This window comes from Armigeres subalbatus, chromosome 2 (genome assembly GCF_024139115.2).
Source record: "Armigeres subalbatus isolate Guangzhou_Male chromosome 2, GZ_Asu_2, whole genome shotgun sequence".
Lineage (NCBI taxonomy): Eukaryota > Metazoa > Arthropoda > Insecta > Diptera > Culicidae > Armigeres > Armigeres subalbatus.
In genome coordinates, this window is record NC_085140.1 from 117748511 (window position 1) to 117769983 (window position 21473).

A 21473-nucleotide genomic window follows, 5' to 3' on the forward strand; every position below is an offset into this window, starting at 1 on the left:
ACTTGCCACACAAGATACATTGAATACTAAGTTGAAAAGCAGGCCAAGTTCCAATAGGAATATAGAGTCATTGAAGAAGAAGAAGAAGACCTATTGGATTTTGAAATTTCTCGCTGATAATAATAATCTTAATATTGAAGACATTTGAAGACATTTTTAAACGACTGTGAAGACATTTGAAAATATCATCTGGCATCCCTGATGAAAATACCCTAAACAGTATTCCTCGAACTTCTAATAACATTTTAGGGTGGCACAATAAGTGGAATACGCTTTTGAAACGAGGAAGTCCTCCGTTTTACAGCGTTCCAAAACAGTTCCAACTAGAAGAAAGAAATGCGACCACTGATACCCTACGACCACTGCAGGCTAAGAAGACATCTAAAATAGCAGAAAAGAATGAAAAACTAGACAAACTGGTACGTTCATATATTCCAGGTGATTGGCATATTTTTTCTTTCAATATGATTAGGAAAAATAACACGTTGTTATAGTATGAATAAATATATGACCTATACAGGCGAATGGTCCATTCGCGCGAGAGGTCCATTCGGGCGAGTGGTCCATTCGGGCGAATGGTCTTTTCGGGCGTTTGGTCTTTTCTGGCGAATGGAATTCGGGTGAGTGTCATTCGGGCGTTTGTGATAGAATCTACACACAACCGGGCGATGAAAGATTTACATACAAATCTGTAAAGAAATCATACTTTGCGGATTAATATTAATCGAGAAAATCCTAGCTGTCTTTGAAAGGATTAAATTGGCTATTTGAAAATCAATATAGCCAAATTCGGAGTGTCCGGCAAAGTGTCGAAGCAAAATTGTCCGGTATTTGAAGCATCCCTTATACTGTGTCCGGATTTCGAACCAAGCGATGTTTAATGTTTTCGATTATATAACCTATTTCGTGCCTACAAAATATCATATCATTTCAGTACACTACAGCAAATTTGATAAGTTAATCTTGACAGGGTGTGTTATCACTCAGTGTCCAGTACTAAATTCCGTTTGAAATATTAAACTGAAAATTCAGCAGTGCTTAGGTGTCCGGACATCGAGTCAAAACGGTAGTCGAAAATGCGTAGATCGATTCTTTTCCGGACCACCATTTGAAACGGAAGTGAGTTGATTTGAAAGTGACAGAAAACTCATTAGCAATCATAGCGTTGATTGCGGTCATTGGCGACGGTTGCGGCAGAAAATTCAGTAATTTCATCAAAATTAAGACAGCATTCGTAGCCATTCTGTTGTAGAAAATGATTTTTTCCCGCTAGATTAAGACATTTGGTTGTAGATGTTTGGAAAGGCACATTTATAAAAAATAAACTGATATTTGTTTCAATGAATCTGGTTTATTGAATCACAGTGACAAACTCTGGTAAAGTGCAAAAAGTTAAATTTTGACTAGTAAGGAAAGACTAATTTTCAAACTTTTGGTAAATCGTTTGTAATTCAGTAAATTCATTGAATACCAAAACATTTTCCAGCTTTTCTGGTGTTTGTTAAAATCAATTATTTCGCGAGAGTTTCTGTGAAAAAATTTGTTAATATTTGTTTAAAAAATGGGGTGAAAACTAAGCTACTGAAAGAGTCACATCATTTGTAGTGAAATGATTTTGAATTTGCTTTTTGATTGGATCGCTGGTTCTCATTAAATACGCATCGTAGCAATATGATTTCTAGGACAAAGTACTACATTTTTTTTAAAGATTTTTGTACGCTTGTTATTTACACCTCCATTCCCAGCCACCTAAAGTATGGTATTGCTTTATAGACGCATATATTACCGCATGGCTAAGGGGGTTATATTACCCAGTTGAATTATTGTTTAACATCAATCGTTTTGAATAATTAATTGACACTAGTTAATCTTATTCATTCACAAAACAAGTTTATATTTTGGCATGTTTTGGGAAATAATTGAGTGTATATGTCCATAAGCATAAGATTACGTCCATAATCTCCATCCAAGCCTTTCGTAGCTGTTTTCAGAGAATAAAATAAATTTATCGAGTTCGGCTTCGTTATGCTGCTTGACGCTTGAGCTCCCATAAACAAGTCTGTTTAGACTATAACATGGTAATAATCGATTCCCTCTTAGTTTTTTATGATGATTGGAAGAAAAAAACAGGAAACTCATTTAATAGGGGACGTGGTATTTAATCGATGGTTTTCCAACTAAAATGTTCCGTTTCAGGGAGAAAAAAAGTTGTTCGGGACCCCACGGTAGATTTTTTTTAAATAGTCACGAAATGACAGCTGAAGAGCTATATTTTCGATTCTCATTTTTTTGTCATAAAGGTCCCCCATACACACGCCGTGAATATCTATACTACTGGTGGTCAAGCGTAAATCGATTCTTTTCAGTACCACAATTTTAAACGGAAGAGAGTTGATTTAGAAGAATTTCCTTCAAAGTGACAGAAAACTCAATAGCAATGATAGCGGTGAAGGCCGCCGGCGATGATTGCGGCAGAAAAAATAAGACAAATTCAGAAAAAGCGCAGAAAGTAAAATTTAAATAAGTAAGGAAAGCTTAATTGTCAAACTTTTTGAATACTGTTTACAGATGTTTGGTATAATCATTTATTTTCAATAATTTGTATTTCCAATCACTAACATCAACATAAAAAAATCCAAAGTCAGAATTATTTGAGAAAATTTCAAGTGAGGTTTCAGTCGCTTGGATAGGATAAGGGTACCACGATTAGGAGGTATTAGTGAACTTTTTTTTAATCAATAATTTAGCGAAACTTACAGCTTTCATACCTTAGACAATAGATAAATTAATAAATTCGCATACAAAAATGGGATTGTTGTTAATTAACATCAGTAACTAGCAAATGCCGAAAACATGCTTTACATGTTTTACAGTGAACTCCCCATAGCTCGATGTTCTGTAACTCGATGTTTCCCCTTACTCGATGAAATTGAAAGTCCCTTGAATCCCTTACTCGAGACTCTATAAGTTGAAATAATTTTCCAATGCATTTTCACCTCGCTAACTCAAAGTTGTCAGAAACGGTTCACATGTACGATATACACGATCTTGGGGCATTTGGCCGAATAGTTTAAACATAAACTTAGATTGTAACTACATTGCCAAGAATATCTATATATAATATATGTGTCGCCGTTATAAATTTTTGCAATAGCTCCACTCTAATATAATCGATATAGAACCACACATAAATTAAATAATTGCTAATTTGAGACGACACATAAAGTTTATTTGGATATATATTTTATTAGTAGTTAGCGTGGAGAATGGTTATGTGCGCGCTTATATACATCGTAAGTTAAATCTATGGATTTTTGCCAATAAATATGTGTGGATTTTTAGTAGTGTAGGGAAAAGTAAGTGATGAGAAGTAGGTAGTTGTAGTGAAAAATTCGAAATGGACAGTGCGAAGTGGATAGTGAGTAATGAAAAGCGAAAAGTGAGAAGAGGAAAGTGAGAAGTATGAAGTAAGAAGTGAGAAGTGAAAAGTATTGAGAATTGAGAAGTGAGAAGTGAAAAGTGATAAATGAAAAATGAGAAATTCGAAGCGAGAAGCGAAAAGTAAGAAGAAGAAAGTGAGAAGTAAGTAGAAGAAGTGAGAAGTAATAAATGCAAAGTAAATAGTGAAAAGTAAGAAGTGAGAATTGAAAAGTGTGAAGTACTAAGTGAGCTTTCTTATATCCTCTTCCTTCTACTCTCTTTCGTTTTCCTAATCCTTTTCTCGCATTTCTCCTTCTTTCTACCATCTTCAAAAAACTTATTTCCGCTTTCTTCCGTGTTATAAGAAGTGAGTAGTGAGCAGTAACCCAAGTAGCACACGCAACATCTTCCTGAAAGTACATTGTTTCTATTCAGTTTCATTAAAGGCATTGGAAAAACATCAAAGCACGAATAAGTTGCATCAAGATGTCAAAAACGTTCGAATTGTGATCAATGTTTCATTAAAATTGCAATGCAGTACGTGTTTGACATTTGGAAACAAACAACCAAAGAATACTGCACGCAAACACGAAACAAAATTATTAAGTTGCATATTTTTTACCATGTAACTCCGCCTTTCAAAATTTAATTGTTTGTTCAAATTAAGTTGCAGATGAGTTGAATGTATCTTCATGTATAATTTAGCATCGTTCAACGTTTTGACAACTTCAGGCCTGGTAGCGGGTCACTTTTTAGTGACTTGGTCACTTTTTTCGAGCAAGTCACTAAAAAGTCTCTTTTTTCGACCTCAAGTCACTAAAGTCACTTTTTCTCGCAAAAAGTCACTATTTTCAACTATTTTGAAACTATCCACTATTTTTTTTAAAGCTTAATGTATCCGTCGGATGATGCTTTGTTCATGGTGGAAATGAAATTACGAATCTTGGAAAAATGATCGCTCTGAAACTTCGCTAGCTATTTAACTCGCTGCTCTTATTGGCATTTCACCAGTAACTAATTGGAGATGTTTTAAGTCACAATTTATAAATTGGTATACAGTCATGCAAGCAGGAGACCTCCCGATTCCGATTTTTTTTAAACTCAAACTTTATACAGTGGGCGTGGAGGCTTGATTCCTTGGGAGACTTGATTCTCCCCTGTTTTAGTAAGACCTGAAGTAGTATTGTTATAGCGCATTTTTATAACAGATCTTCTAGACAAATGATCGTTATGTGGCGAGTTATTTTTTTTTTGAATGACAACCTTTTTTACTATATTATTTACTGTGTTTTGTTCCTCCTAAAGATGTTTTTAGTGCCCATTCAAAATTTTAACAACTTCTCCCAATAATGACCAAATGCTATCATTTTTTCACAGCGAACAACTTCTCCCACTAATGACCAAATGCTATCATTTTTTCACAGCATAAAGCTATAAATCAGTCATCCATACAAAAATTGGCGAAAAAATTCAAGAAAATATAAATTGTTCTCAAGCGGCTATTTTTTGTAGATTTGACAGATGTAATGAAGGGTTTGCTCTAAAAACATATTTTTAGAGTAGATATCATAGAAAAGAGATCTAGTCTCACCATTTTTAAAAATTGTATGCGCTGTCGAATTCCATAGCAAAAATCGTTCATAAATACGCACAGCAAGTCGTAAAATCTGCGTATTTTAGGGAAAAATATTTAAAAGTTCAGAGATTATGGTCCTGCATTATAGGCAGGAGGTCGAGCGTTCAATCCCAGGCTCTTTGTACATGAATCTTCAATTTTTTTGTTTCGTTTTCTACCAAAACAATCCGTACTGTTGTTTCTTTCGCACTAAAGATTCCAAAAACTTCCGTGACACCTATGACAAATCGAGTTTTTTGCAACTTTCTTAAGTAGGTATTCGGCTAACCCAGTAATCTCACGACACGAGAAGAGCCCATGCTCATGCTCATGCTCATGCATCATGCTCATTCACGCAGATTTTCGCCGAGAAATCATTTTTTGGGGAAGAAAAACAGGTCTTATGAGTGATAGCAATGTTTCGCTCACTTCTAGTGGCAAAAAATATTTGATTTGCTCGCAAGACTACTCATAGTTTTGAGTAGTCCTGCTTTTGATTGATATTGAGTAAAATTTTCGTGCGTTTAAAACAGAGGGCAATCAGAGTTTGTAGAAATAGATAACAAATTTATCAAACTTGTATACAAGTGAGAAAAAACAGATTCGGATAGGCAGCCCCACAGAGAAGTGATGATTTTCGCTTTGTTCTCGCTCATCTTGTGTTGCGGGCCTCACTGCTGTGTAGAACAAGTTGAAATGCATCAGAACCAGTGCTTCCCGCAATTTGAGCTTTTTGAAAGAAATTTATCATGAGGTTCTGAGTTCGTTCTAAGAGAAAAGAGTGGTGAGTGTCAGATGTTTCCACCACAAATTACGAAAAAAAAAGATTCACCTTCAACCCAAAAACGCTTGATTTCGTCTCATCGAACTTGCAACTGAAACTAAAAGTCACTATTTGGTCACTTTTTTGCAACTGAAAGTCACTATTTGGTCCCTTTTTTCGTCGGCTCTGGTCACTAAAGTCACTATTTTGAGCGCCATCCGTCGCTACCAGCCCTGCAACTTGCAACTTGTTCCTGTGATGGTGCAATAAAGTAACAGAAACCCCGATGCAGTCCCTTCGAAGTGTTGAATGATGCTGTGGTAGAGTGAAGGACTATCAATCACAAAATCCATAAATCGAATCCAGTTTTATATTTTTATTTTATTTTTCCCCGCTGTAGTATTTTGCAACAATATTGCAATTTTACTGCAATCGAAGGATGTTTCCGTAGGCTCCACCTCTTGCGCTTTTTAGATTGCAAGAGAGTTACATACATTTGATGGCACAAACGCAAAGATTGTTTGTTTCCGAATAGTTGCAACACAGTGAAATATTTAGTAGTGAAACAATTTGTGCTGCTTGGGAAGTGAAAAGTAAGAAGTAAAACTGAGAAATGAGAAAATTGAAGCGAGGAATGAGAAATGGAAGGTGAGAAGTAGGAAGTAAAAAGCAAGATGTGGGAAATAAGAAGTAAAATGCAAAAAGTGAGAATTGAGAAAAGAGAAGTGAGAAGATTAGTGAGAAGTGAGAGGTGAAAAGTGAGGATTGAGGGGTGAGAGGTGAAAAAAGGACCGAAGAGTGAGAAGTGGGATGTGACTGGTGAGAAGTGAGATGTGAGAATTGAAAATTGAGAAAATAAACCCTTATTCTTTTTAATTTCCTTCATTCCTCTTTTTGCTATCGTTTTCCTTTTTCTTTCTTATACCTTTACCTATTTCCTTCTTTCTCTTTCCTTATTCCCTCTTCTTTCTACTTTCTTCCTTCTTCCTTTTCCTTCACCATTTCCCTTATTTTTTCTCATTTTTTCCTCTACCTTCTACTTTCTCCCGTTTTCATCCTTCTTTCTTCTTCTATCTTCCTTATTCCTTCTTTCGTCTTCCATCTTCCTTATTCCTTCATCCCTTTTCCTAGAATCGAGTAATTACCTGTGGCTAGCTTTATGTACTGATTTATAAGTTCTAATCTCTAAAATGAGCATGGAATAATGAAATGAATATTTGCCACTAAAAACGGTTATACGATGAGAAATTATTGTACGAAAACATTAATTGTGGGGAAAGAAAATAGTAAAAGCACATGCTGACTGTCGTCGGCTTGACCGTGGCTGCTGCTGCGGCTGCCACGGTTTTGTTTTTTTTTGACTGCATGGCAGAATGACTAATGAAAAGAAATGTCAACCATTCACGTTCCTGATCACACCACTCACTTCTCACTACTCGGCATCTCACTTGTCACATCTCAATTATCCACACTTCTCTCATCTTGTTTCTGTTTTTCTCACTACTCTCTTCTTACTTTTCACTTCAAAACTATCGCGTCTTACTTCTCACTTCCCACTACTTCTCATTTACTACTGCACACATCTCGCTACTAAGTACTCACTTCCATTTCTCAGTACTCACTTCTCTCTACCCTGTACTCATTTCGAACATCTCTCTCTCATTCAAAAATCTCATTTCTTCCTTCACATAAAACGGAAACAATTTTAACTAGAGTAAAAGACCCATTAGTGGATGTAGTAAGCATGCGCCATCACTATTTTATCACTCACATCTAAACGATACTGCATTTCACTTACCTTGAGAGTGTATCCAAAAGCTCATCTACCTTACTTTATGAGAAATATGTTCCAATCGCAAGGAAGTCTATCATTGTTGCCTAAAATCAATCCTCCAGTTATTGATACAATGTTTCAATAGTTGTGGTATTTTTTATTTCGTGTTCCTATAGTTGCGAATCACATTATTTACGGGACTCGCAACTATAGGAACACTACCGCAACTATTGGTGCAAAGGTTAGTGAAAAATAAGGTATTTGAGGTTTATTTACCGATTTCAAGTGTATTCCTGAGCTGTTGTCGTTTGTTTCGTATATTGACAGCTCACCTAATTGATCAACAATGTGGGTTGCTTTGCTACGTTTAAAATGTAGATTCACTAAAAACTACACTACCGCAATTTTAGGAGCACCCACGGAACTTTTACCCTATATGGCATTCGGCCAAGATACCTTAAACGATATTTCTACATGTTATGGGGGCCCTCCTTAGCCGTGCGGTAAGATGCGCGGCTACAAAGCAAGACCATGCTGAGGGTGTCTGGGTTCGATTCCCGGTGCCGGTCTAGGCAATTTTCGGATTGGAAATTGTCTCGACTTCCCTGGGCATAAAAGTATCATCGTGTTAGCCTCATGATATACGAATGCAGAAATGGTAATTTGGCTTAGAAACCTCGCAGTTAATATCTGTGGAAGTGCTTAATGAACACTAAGCTGCGAGGCGGCAATGTCCCAGTGTGGGGATGTAATGCCAATGAAGAAAAGAGACATGTTATGAAAAGTATTTGATATTTTGGGAAATGGTACCTTCAATATCGAGTAAAAAAGAGTATCTATATTAGACTAGTCGACCCGGCAGACGTTGTCCTGCATAGTAGGCGAGAATGTGCATTTCGAACTGCCCATGCAAAGTTCGCATAGGAATCATAATTTTAGTTTTCACGGTTTGCTCAACTTTACTTGTAATTTTCCCATTAGGAAATATCATATAAACCCGTCGGAAACTATAACGAATGTTTCTGCTGAAGAAATAAAAAAAATCCATCCAGCCGTTTTCGAGTTATGCGGATACGAACACAGACCATTTCATTTTTATATATAAGATAATAATTATGAATAAAATATAATTATTCTCGTTTACCTCATTTCCGAAGTGCAACTTTAGCGTATGAGGCTCTAGGTAGAAAGATGTTCGGTGAAGAATTATTAGTGGAACAATGGCATTCAATTCATGCACAATGTCGTCATGGAGTATAGTAATCCAAACCGATGCCTCTATTTTAAACTAATTTGAATCATTGTAAATCTATGCGTACAAACAAATTAAACAGAAAACAACACGTGGAAGGAAAAATAATTTTCAAATCTCACCCTTCATCACCTTTTTTCCTTCGTCGGAAAGACATCACCAAACAAGTCATTGATAAACGTAGTTCATTGTCCGGTGAAAAATTCCATTCCCAGGGATTATAGAGAAGCTGTTTTATCGTTTGCCGGCTTCGCCTGCCAGCGGGAACGATGATAGGTTGTTGTTTTCGAAAAGTTCCCACTCCTCTGCTAAATCCCCGCTAGAAAGAAAGTTCGCTGTGCTAACTGGATTAGGTTGACCTTTAATTTTCGTCTGGTTGTGGGAAATTATTCACTGGCTCTTGCCCGGGATTAGACCTGAACCTGCTGCTAGGGGCGGTCGTTCCGTAGTTCCGCTTAAGCAGTAAATTTAAATAACTTTTGATTTTTGCCGAAGTTTGTTCCGGGTGCGAAACGATGGCAATGGTGTTGGCGACTTTTCGGTCGTCATTAATTTGGATTAATACTCGTGCTGTGTAACGATAATGAGCACTGATTGTAGTCAGGATCAGACTTCCGAAAATCCAATTACTCCTCCATACATGGAGGAACGGAAAAACCCTGCAGGCGAAATTCCCTAATGAGATCTGTTAATTGTGAAAGCAAATCATCTAACTTTTCCTTCCCATCGGTTCCGTTTCATTGCAGCAACCACATCCAACACGATACCGACGATCGCGCTAACGACGACGGGGACAACGGCCACGGTGACGACGATACCGTACCTACCAGCGGGAGCAGCGGCGACGATCCGCCGCATGTCCGACCAGGACCGGCCCCTCTTTGAGGCACTGATAGCGGATGACCATACGGAGAATCCCCGGCGGCGGCACGCGTGCACCGGTCGCTTCCTGACGATGCACAAACGGCGCAGAAAGAAGCTGCACACGCGAAGTCTTGCAATGGATCCGGCCATCCTCGATGATATCCTGCACGGCCAGGTGCAATGCATCCTGGACCGGGTGGGCCACTGGCGCTTCAATGCTTTCACCCTGGAAACGGTCACTGGTGGTATGTACGGCTAATTGGTTTGAATTTATTGGAAAACGATTGGATTGGAATGGAATTGAAACGCTTCCAGAAGCACCCAATTATTGCTATAGCAATGATTTCCTCTTTACATTGTGGTGCATTTTTTTAGTAGTGTTTTCACTGTCCATTCAAATGATCTGTTTTATATGCGTTTCAACAAAATCACTTATTTTAACCTCAACCGTAAATCTAAAAAAACTGTTTTAGATACAGATTTGACACAATTTGTGGAAATGAATTCAAAACACAAATATATGAAGACACATTGAAGTCTTAGTCATTGATTGTTAACAACATGCAATAAATTATCCTATCTTTCTTCATTCAATCGTTGCGACTGCACCACATTTGTTTCAAGTACTAAACCTTAGTAAAGAGTAAAAAAAATGTACTAAACCTTAGCCTATCTCTCTTCCCAGGACGTTCACTGCCTGTCTTATGTGTTCATCTGTTCCATTGGTACGGCCTTTTGGACCACTTCAACCTAGACGTAGTTAGATTATGGAAATTGTTTAGTTTAATCGAGGAAGGATATCATAGTACGAACCCGTATCACAATTCGATTCACGCGACTGACGTAACACAAGCAATGCACTGTTTCTTGCAAGAGAAGCGCATCCTGGAGAATCTGAGCCCGCTGGAGATCATGGCGTCGTTGATCGGTGCCGTGACGCACGACCTGGACCACCCGGGCGTGAACCAGCCGTTCTTGATTGCGACCTCCAACCACCTGGCAGCGCTCTACGAGAACACATCAGTGCTGGAGAACCACCACTGGCGGTCGGCCGTCGGGTGTCTGCTGGAGAGTGGCGTCGCCGAGCAGATACAAGGCATCCGACCGGAACTGGAAAAGCAGATCAGCTCTCTAATCCTGGCAACGGACATCACCAGGCAGCAGGAATTCATCAGCAAGTTCCGCGACTATCTCTGCCGCGACAGCTTGGACATGCGCGACAAGGAACATCGGCACTTTATTCTGCAAATCTCGCTCAAGTGTGCGGACATCTCGAATCCCTGCCGGCCATGGGATATTAGTAAAAAGTGGAGTTTAAAAGTGTGCGAGGAGTTCTATCGCCAGGGAGACTACGAACGACAGCTCAATCTACCGGTTACATCGCTCTGTGATCGGCATTCGACGTCGGTGCCCAAGATTCAAACCGGCTTCTTCAAATTTGTAGTCACGCCACTGATGGACGAATTTCACCGATTTTTGAAGACTGACCTATCCCACAATATGATGCACCATCTGAAATACAACCAAATTCAATGGGAAAGCAAACTACAGGCGGAGATGAATGAAGAAACTCGAACCGAAATATCCGACGCGGAGCTCCTAGACGAAGACGTTGACGACAACGATGACCAGGACGAACCGCTACATGACCTGTCGGACAGTTCGGAAATTCTTATCCCGAACGCCACCAAATTCGGACGACGTAGTTCTCTCCAAATCTCCGGATTCTGTAGCGCACGTAACGAGCGGCGCTTTTCCGTTCCCGTACACAGTATACCGAAGATTGTGCTTCCAGCACGGGACCACCGAGAATGCAATCTCCCACCGGAATCAATCCAGGAGAGCGACGAGCACAAGTTCGACAACGATTCGCTCTCAATCTTCTCGTCGGACAGCGATAGTCTCCATCGGGGGGCGCGTGGTTCCTCCACCGGCAGTACCGCTGATCGCGAGCGTCCGCTTAGTGCGGAAAATCTTCTTCCAGACTGCAGTATCGCATCGATGACCGATGGAATCTGCGGCGATCGACTGAATCTAGTGCTTCACGGAGCCGTTAGCGTAGGAAATAACGCGAATCTTCTCACCGTTGGAACTTCCAAGCATCTTATCAGACAGCAAACCTTCCCACCGTTGCAACCGTACGTGCGCACTCGTTACATGTCTTCACAGGCGGAACTCGGAGCCTGTCCGGAGGCACTTCTCGAATCTAACTCCAGCAGTAGCTCTTCCAACTCCCACCCGGAGGCGAACAGTGAATCTCGTGGCATCCTGATGACCAAAATCAAGCGGGAAACGGATTCGTCCACTTCCGCCGACAAGGCCAAAATCCCGAAGCTCTCTCTCGGCCAGAAGGAGAATCTCGACCCGTCGATGTTGAAGCGAAGCCTCAGCCGGCGGAGAGGCTCCGCTCCGGTCACCGTAGCTCTACCACCGAAACCCGTCGACTCCGACCTGAGCGTATCGTTCGTCATCAAGTCCTGCGACCTGCGGCGAGGTTCCATGCCCGCCGAATTCATCACTTCCATGCGTGAGTATGCCGCGTGACTTCAACTGATCATTGCTTACAGATCTTTCTCCTTCCACAGACACAAAAGACCAACCGAACGGGGCTCAGCCGGAGGTGACGGCCACTGTCCTACCGAACAACATTGGTCCGGCGTACAACATGCAACGACGCGGATCCGTGCCGTGTGATAGCTCAAACAGCGTTGTGATTCGGACCAGCTTCGGCAACAAGCGGCGCAGCGCGAAGAAGGCCCTAAGGCGGCGATCGTCCGGCGGAGCGGAGATCCTGAGTCCGATCCTGTCGGAGGATGCCACCAGCTCCGGTAATGGTGGTGGCAGTGGCGGCGGCGGAGGCGGTGCTAGTAGCAGCTCGACAGCGTGGCAGCGATTCAAGCGACGGGCGGATGCCGAAAATCTGCTATCGCGACGGCGTGGATCGCTGCCAGTTGAGGTGCTTACCATTGGATATTCGGGTGAGTAGTAGACGTTTTGTATGTTACAACAGGGCATATTTCTCATATGAGAAGTTTATTAATTTTCCGAATAATCCGAACAAGTAGAAAAGGGCGTATATATGGCGCATTTTTTTGTAATGTGTGTTATCCCAGAACGTCTTTGAAATTTTAAATCAAAACCGATTAGAAAAAATCATACAATCCGGTGATTTTCCATAGCGCCATCAACATCTCGCATCTAAATTCACGAGTAGAAAATCATTTAAACCGGTGCTCCTTCAAAGTGCCTTCAATATCTCAAATCGAAACCGATAAGGAAAACATAATTTAATCGAGCACTAGAGCGCCTTCAAAATTTTAAGGCGAAGCCGATGAAATAACAGTCAACCTAGTTATCCTTCAGAGCGCCTTTGACATCAAAATTTGAAACTGATAAAAACACAAATCGTTTAATTCGGCGCTCTTCCAGAACGCCTTCGACATTTTAAAGTGAAACTGATGAGAAACAAATCATTCCATCCAGTTCTCTTCCAGAGGGCCTTTGACAACACAATTCATTCAATATGACTCTCTTCCATAACGCCTTCGATATCTCGAACCGAAACCTTCGACATCACAATTCAAGAGTTTTAGGTAAACGAATCATTTAATCTGACGCTTTTCCAGCCTTCAGCATCTCAAGTCGAAACCAATGAAAAAAAATTCTTTGATCTTACTCTTCCATAGCGCCTTCAAGGTTGAAATCGAAACCGATGAAAAAATAATCATTCAATCCGATGCTCTTCTACCTTCCACATCCATAGCTCTTCCATAGCGCCTATAAGATTTAAATCAAAACTGATGAAAAAACAAATAATTTAATCTGTCGCACTGCCAGAACGCATTCAACATTTTAAAAGCAAAACCGATGAGAAACAAATCATTCCAGAAAAATATATTAAGCTCGTTTAGTGGAATGTATTAAACCGTCTAAGACGAATTAAGTACTGTCCATTTAATTCCACCAGTTAATTTTCGTTATCTTTGCAGATACGTATTTCGACCACAACTGTGTGGTCGTCTTCAGTGTCTTGTACTTGACTCGACTTGAAGAAAACAATCGCAACTTACACTATTTATACTACGCTAGGTTTCCCCATGGAAACTCGATGTAGCTGAGAGTTTGGAAATCCACCGACAGGTACAAACAGCGCTGTTGAATAAGGATCAGGGAAATGGCAGCTCTTGGCTCTTCAAGTTTCTACCTAAACAATAAAGTAATTTACTGTATAGGTAAATAAAGTAGGCAAATAAGATTAGATTAGGTACCTAGCGTAGTATAAATAGTGTAAGTTGCGATTGTTTTCTTCAAGTCGAGTCAAGTACAAGACACTGAAGACGACCACACAGTTGTGGTCGAAATACGTATCTGCAAAGATAACGAAAATTAACTGGTGGAATTAAATGGACAGTACTTAATTCGTCTTAAATCATTCCATTCAGTTCTCTTCCAGAGTAGCTTCGACAACAACATTAGAAGCTGATGAGAAAATTAATCATTCAATCTTGACTCTCTTCCATAACCCCTTCGATAACTCAAGCCGAAACCGATGAAAAAAATTGATCTAACGTTATTCCCTAGCGCCTCCAACATTTTAGGTCGAAGCCGATGAACAATCTTCCAATCTGGTGTTCTTTCAGAGCACCTTTGACATCACAATTCAAAACTAATGAGAAAAGAAGCCATTTAATCCGCCGGTCTTCCAGTTCTCCTTCGTAAATGTGAAGCGAAACCGATGTGAAACAAATCATTCCGTCCAGTTCTCTTCCAGAGCGCTTTGGATATTACAATTCGAAACTGATGATCATCCAATCTGACTCTATTCTATAACGCCCGACAAGTCAAAACCGATGGGAATCAATTCGATGCTCTTCAAGAGCACTTTTGACATAAAAATTTGGGGCCAATAAGAAACAAATATTATTCAATCTGGCACCTTCAACATTTCAATTAGGAACCGATTTTAAATTCGCAATCGATGAGAACAAATCGATTTTTTTTCGCGGTGCGACATTCCGCGGAATGTATCAACTCTCCGAAACACATTTCGCGGAATGAACCTTTTTCCGAAAGACATTTCGCGGAATGTACCTTTTCACCGAAAATCATTCCGCGGAATGCCATTTGGCGAAATTCAGCTAGAATAATTTTCATTCAAATATTTAACGATTTCTGCATAAATAAATTAAAGTTTAAGTGAATTTTATTGTGAAGTAACTTGAATTTAATTTATTTTTAGGATATTAAATTGTTTTAAATTTGATTGGGTAAATTGAAGTGAGCTTTTATGAATTCTATAACATTTTTCATTTTTCGGTGTGGTGTGCCAGTCTCCCTAGCGGTTACCCAAGTAACATTCAGGATTTATGCTGGTCTTGTAGCAGTCTTACAGAGTGAATCTTGGTCTTCGAGACCGTTATAAAACCAAAAATGTTGCTTGGGTAGTGACCTAAGAAGATTGTATAACATTTCACCGAAAACTATTTCGCCGAATTCATTTTCGCGGTTAAACATTTCGCGGAATAACATTTGGCGGTTTGTAACTTTTCGCGGTACGACATTTGGCGGATTGTACCTTTTCGCCGAATGACTTTTGGCGGAATGTACCATTTCGCGGAATATTAATAATAATAGCCTTTGTTCATTTAGTATTCCCACATTATTACCTGCGAGGTCTCTAAGCCAAGTTACCATTTTGTTTTGCATTCGTTTAACACGAGATTAACGAGACTATCCTTCAGCATATGCTTGCTTGGCAGTCACGCATCTTCCCACTTGGCTAAGGAACGCCTCCCAGAATATTTAGAAGTAGTTTTCAAAATTTCAATTGCCCCTTATACCGGGCAGATACATCCATTTAAAGAAGACGTTACCCTTCCTTTCGCCTTATACCGGGCAGACGCGTTCATCTAAAGAAGGCATTATCAATTCCTTTCGAATTATACTGGGCAGATACATTCATTTAAAGATGGCGTTACACCTCCCTTCGCCTTATACCGGACGGACGCGTTTCTTTGAAGAAGGCATTATCAACTCCTTTCGTCTTATACCGGGCAGATGCATCCTTTTAAAGCAGGCGTTACCCCTCTCTTCGCCTTATACCGGGCAGATGCATTCTTTTAAAGAATGCATTATCAACTCCTTTCGGCTTATACCGGGCAGACGCGTTCATTTAAAGGAGGCGTTACCCCTCCCTTCGCCTTATACCGGGCAGACGCGTTCTTTCAAAGAAGGCATTATCAACTCCTTTCGCCTTATACCGGGCAGACGCATTCTTTTAAAGATGGCATTATCAACTCCTTTCGCCTTATACCGGGCAGATGCATCCATTTTAAGAAGGCGTTACCCTTGTCTTCGCCTTATACAGGACAGACGCCTTCTTTTAAAAAAGGCATTATCAGCTCCTTTCGCCTTATCAGCTCCTTTCGCCGGGAAGACGTGTTCTTTGAAAGAAAACATTAGCAACTCCTTTCGCCTTATAACAAGTGGTAGATACGGTGGGGTTTTAGGTTTTGAAACCCTCACCCGAGTCGAACCCGTACCCGATGGGTTCGGGTTTGAAAAATTAGTACAATATCGGGTTCGGGTCGGGTACGGGTTTGAGAAATAAAATACTGCAAATTATTTTATTCAGTTATGTTAATTGCGAGGCTAGTTTGTTGTTTGGGCTTACATTTTTTTTTTCAATTTAAAGAGAACCAGAAAATATCTAGTTTGAATGTTTTGGGGAAAAATTTTGTGCGGGCTAAAATAATTAAATTATGTCGGGTTCGGGTCGAGTACGGGTTTACGAATGCAAAAATTCTCGGGAACGGGTCGGGTTCGGGTTTGCATTAAATCCAAAAAATAGCCCGGATTTCATGTTATTAAGCAGAAATCGGTAATTATTTGAATAATAATTATTCTAACTGAATTCCGCCAAATGGCATTCCGCGGATTGACTTTCGGTGAAAAGGTACATTCCGCGAAATGTCTTTCGGAAAAAAGGTGTATTCCGCGAAATGTGTTTCGGTGAGTTGATACATTCCGCGAAATGTCGTACCGCGAAAAAAAATTCCGCGAAATGGTTTTCGGCGAAATAGTATACAACCACCTAAGAACGAACGAGCCTAGAATATGAGATTACATTCGGTTTTGCTCCGATCAACACGGAGTGCTCTTCTTCTTCTTCTTCTTCTTCTTCTTCTTCTTCTTCTTCTTCTTCTTCTTCTTCTTCTTCTTCTTCTTCTTCTTCTTCTTCTTCTTCTTCTTCTTCTTCTTCTTATTGGCATTACATCCCCACACTGGGACAGAGCCGCCTCGCAGCTTAGTGTTCATTGAGCACTTACCCAGTTATTAACTGTGAGGTTTCCAAGCCAGGTTACCATTTTTGCATTCGTATATCATGAGGCTAACAAGATGATACTTTCATGCCCAGGGAAGTCGAGACAATTTCCAATCCAAAAATTGCCTAGACCGGCACCGGGAATCGAACCCAGCCACCCTCAGCATGGTCTTGCTTTGTAGCCGCGCGTCTTACTGCACGGCTAAGGAGGGCCCACACGGAGTGTACGATCATCATAAATAGATAGATAGATGGTCGGGGTTCTCCCAAACCGCATCAATCGGCTTATTAACGGACCTGTGATATTTTGTTCATAAATGGAAAATGGAAATCATTTCATATCAGTTCATACGTACGAAATACGTACAACTAAGTGTTGGAATTCAATGGGATTGTATTAACTCGTCTTATGACAAGTGAGTTATTTTTTGTTAGCGCTTAATGCGATTTGGCAGAACCCTGGCTAATTAGAAAGTTGTAATATGTATTTTTCAAAATTGAATTTTCTTTTGAACTGATCACAAAATGAAGAACTTCCTGACGAATTCCTCGAAGGACTTCCTTAGGAATTCCTGGAGGAACTTCCAGAGGAATTCCTAGAGAAACATCCTGAGGGATTGCTGGAGGAACTTCCAGAGGAATTCCTGGAGGAACTTCCTGAGGGATTCCTAGAGGAATTTCCGGAGGAACTTCCGGAAGAACTTCTGGAGGAATTTCTGGAAGATCTTCCAGAGGAATTCCTGGAGGAGCTTCCGGAGAACTTTCTTTCGGAGGCATGCCTGAAGGAGCATCCAGAGGAATTCCTGAAGGAGCTTCTGGAGGAATACTTGATCTTCCAGAGTAATTCCTGGAGGATCTTCCGGAGGAATTCCTGGAATAACCTCCGGAGGAATTCCTGGAGAAACTATGGAAAATATGAATGAGAACAGCTTTCCTGAGAAGCTTACCAGACTGATCAAAGCAACGGTGGATGGTGTGCAAAACTATGTGAAGATTTCGAGCAGGCATTGCAATTTTACAAAAATCACGAGTAAAGTTGAGTAAATCGAGAAAAACTAAAATTAAGAATCGTATGAAAACTTCGCATGGGCAGTTCAAAACGCGCATTTTCGCCTACTATGCAGGACAACGTCTGCCGGGTCGACTAGTACAGAATATATGGTCGGGGTTCTGCCAAAACACACCGAGCGCCAAAAAAAATCACCTATTTTTTGCCCAAGCTTTCGATTAGTGGATTTAATTGATCGCAAATCGTATCGAATATCCCCCAACTCCATAACTGAGGATATCAGTGGCGCCGGAAGTGGGTAGGACAAGTAGGACATGTCCTACGCATGAATATTCCTGGGTGGGACAGTCAAGGCATTGTCCTACCCATGATCATGGTAAGAACATATCACCTAGGTAACTATTTAGTTGCAATGCTGTAGGTCTGATTTCCCAAGTCTTAAAAATTCGATCAAACGTTAGACAGTTTACGGTATGTAGTTTTTGTATGAAGGCATCGTCTTGCAAGACTTGTGTGTTAACAAATGCAGTTCCAAAGTTATCCAGACTATAAACCGTAATCATAGAGGTTTCTAAGATCCAAAAAAATAGTCCACTGATTGTTCTTAACGAGCCCAGGAATTACGTTTTAATTCCAAAAGTATCTAATAGTTTTTGGAGGATAAACAAAAGTTATAGGAATCTGAAGATGTGATTATTTCAAATTTTACAACATTTTCAGCATTTTATTATAGTCATAGTCCTCGGGAAAAAGAAGCCTGGAAGGGTTTATTGGAATCTATGGAATCACAATCATCCCTAAGCCCGCATGGAATATGGTTCGCAAGAGGTACGATCTCTTGATATTGAATCGCCAAGGTTCATGACAAATTTTGAAAATTAATAAACTTCAAAGATTATTAATAATAATTGCTTGAAACCATTAAAAATTTGCAGAAATTTGTGGAATCCGTAACCTCTGCTGGAAGCTTGTAAAGATTTCCAAAAATCAGAAGCATTCCAGAATGGGCAGTGAAACAAGAAGATGGGAGACAAAAAGGGGAAATGAGTAGAGGTCGGATAGGCAAAAGATGCAAGGAACAAAAGTTCGAATGAACAAAATTCAAAAATTCCTAATTTTATGGCTGAGAAAATATTTTCAACAATAATTTTGGAAACACTTCTAAAGCAAAAATTAGTTTAGTATTCTCCAGAAATTTGCCATCTTTACAATACAATGAAGTTAAATAATTTGTGCTTGACGGATCGTCGTGCACTTGTAGTCCGCGTCGTTCCAATTAAGGCTATTTTAAAGCACTTACAATGGAGTATAGCTCCCGAATCGTTACAACTTGCCATTTTTTAATGGACATTGAGAGTGATCGACTGTAATCATCATCGTTTTAATTAAAAGAGCAACTGGAAACTGTGAAATGATCAATCCTACTATTTGGAAATACAATGTTTGTCCTGAAGACCAACGAAAATTTCACAACTTTTATGAGGATTCTGCCCGGGAGTCAAGATTTTTGATATTCAGAGTTGATTTCTTGTAAAATTTGCATTGATTTTTCAACACCATAACTGTTGCCTAAATAGTCATTTCTCGTATTTATCCTACCCACGGCTTGGAACGTGGATGCGCCTCTGGAGGATATCATACATCGAATATACGTATGATTAGATATAAAATGATTCCCGTTTTCCTTGTGCGAACAAAATATTACAAGTCTGAACCCCGACCATATATGGAAATGAAAAACATTTATTGTAAAAAGAATCCTTGGTCGTTGCAAATACGTGTGACTATTCCAGAAGCGTCGTAATTATATTTCGGAAATGTACTGCTCGTCATATCCTTATTGTTTAATCATTACCCATGGATACACAAATTCATCGTTTGACATTTGTTTATCCTGCATCTATGAGAGCCTTGTAGAATGATCACGAAACTTGTCATTTTGTTGCAAGGCATAATAATTCTCGAGCGAGCACTCTAGTTCCTTCGAATCCCGCACGGGATTAAAACAAGGGGATGGACTGTAACAAGGTTACACAATCCCATGTATAAAAAAAATCCATCTTAATCCCAAATGAAATAAAAAAATATATTTAAAAAAATGGAATTATAAAAAAGCCTCTACTGTCAAAACGAAGATTGCGTTCTTGGTCTCAGATGATAAACCGTCAATAAGGAATTCACTAAATAAGTTCAATTTTCAAATGTTGGTTCATAATCGAAAAGACAGCCACGAAAATGAACAAATGAATGAACGCGAGCACGATAGGTACGATGAATGTACAAAATGATTTTTACGTTCTCTTGCATTCCGACTGTGAACTAAGGGTATGCGATAACACACTTTTTCCTAACGAAACGAAACGAAACGAAATTTAAAATGTCTATGTTGATTCGGATCGAAACGAAACGAAATATAGATTTCTTTCGAGACTTCGAAACGATACGAAATCAAGGTTCATTTAATTCGAAATGTTTCGAAACGAAACGAAATTTAGATTTTTTTTTCCGCGGAATTTTTATTGAATTGGTTTTACATTATGTACGCAATTCTGATTTCACTTTTTCAAAGTCGAATAACTGTTTTGCGACCAAAAGAGTTATAATAACTGAAGAGACAATCTGTGATAAATCGCCACATTCTCGCCGCATATACAATTTGCGATAAGGCAATACCCCAGAGTTTGTGCCGCTTTCATAGGAATTCATAGTGAAGCGTGTGCTTCTGAATCTGATCAATTTTATATCAGTTTTATATAAGTAGGTATATAAAAATAAAGAAATTGTGGGATTTTTCATATACGGATTCAAATTTCGTTTGAAACCTTAGTTCACATAAGAATTATGTAATTATGCTGAAGCGTACTTCATATTGTCTTGTCAGCGTGGTTTTACAGTATTGATTTAGTCAAAATTTGAAAACGAATGCTTAGATTTTTTTTTTATTTAGTGGGATACTTAACTACGTATCCACATCTGCCAGGCGTATACGCAGATATAGAATTGATATTACTAGATCTGCCAAAATTTATTCCTTCTTATTCCTCGTCTACATATATAGCATACATTTGCTCACTAGAAGAATCATGTGCACCTTTCTAAAATGCACAAAGATATGTATTGAATTTCACAGACCGATAGTCTTATATTGGGCTGCGAAATAGTGAGTTGACATCCGGGAAGGGGCGCCTAACATAGCTCTGGTCCTCACAAGTTCCAATACTCACGCTTCCACGGGTCTTCCGATGACAATTGACCGCCAGCAAAGGGTTGCGTACTTAGCTGGTAGTGCAGCCTGGGCACTGTTGTCCTTCTGACATCAGCTAGAGTGAGAGGGTGCGTACTGTGGAGTCTGCCTAGGATGTGGTGGGGTTCGACAGTGGGCTCTGTTGAACTTCTATAAAAAGCTGCATGTGTCCCCAAGCAGGCCCTATCAAAGCGACCGTGTGCCGCTC

The 21473-nt window shown here is 39.7% G+C and overlaps 1 protein-coding gene across 5 annotated transcripts in view; it reads left to right on the top strand.

Moving 5' to 3' along the window:
- LOC134210707 (uncharacterized) overlaps window positions 1–21473 on the top strand; it is an 869243-nt gene that overhangs the window by 804427 nt on the left and 43343 nt on the right. For all 5 annotated transcript variants that reach the window (XM_062686933.1, XM_062686936.1, XM_062686934.1 and 2 more), the window contains 3 exons: window positions 9571–9933; window positions 10374–12215; window positions 12274–12666. In XM_062686933.1, the coding sequence (XP_062542917.1) occupies window positions 9571–9933; window positions 10374–12215; window positions 12274–12666 (2598 nt within the window). The remainder of the gene's footprint in view (window positions 1–9570; window positions 9934–10373; window positions 12216–12273; window positions 12667–21473) is intronic.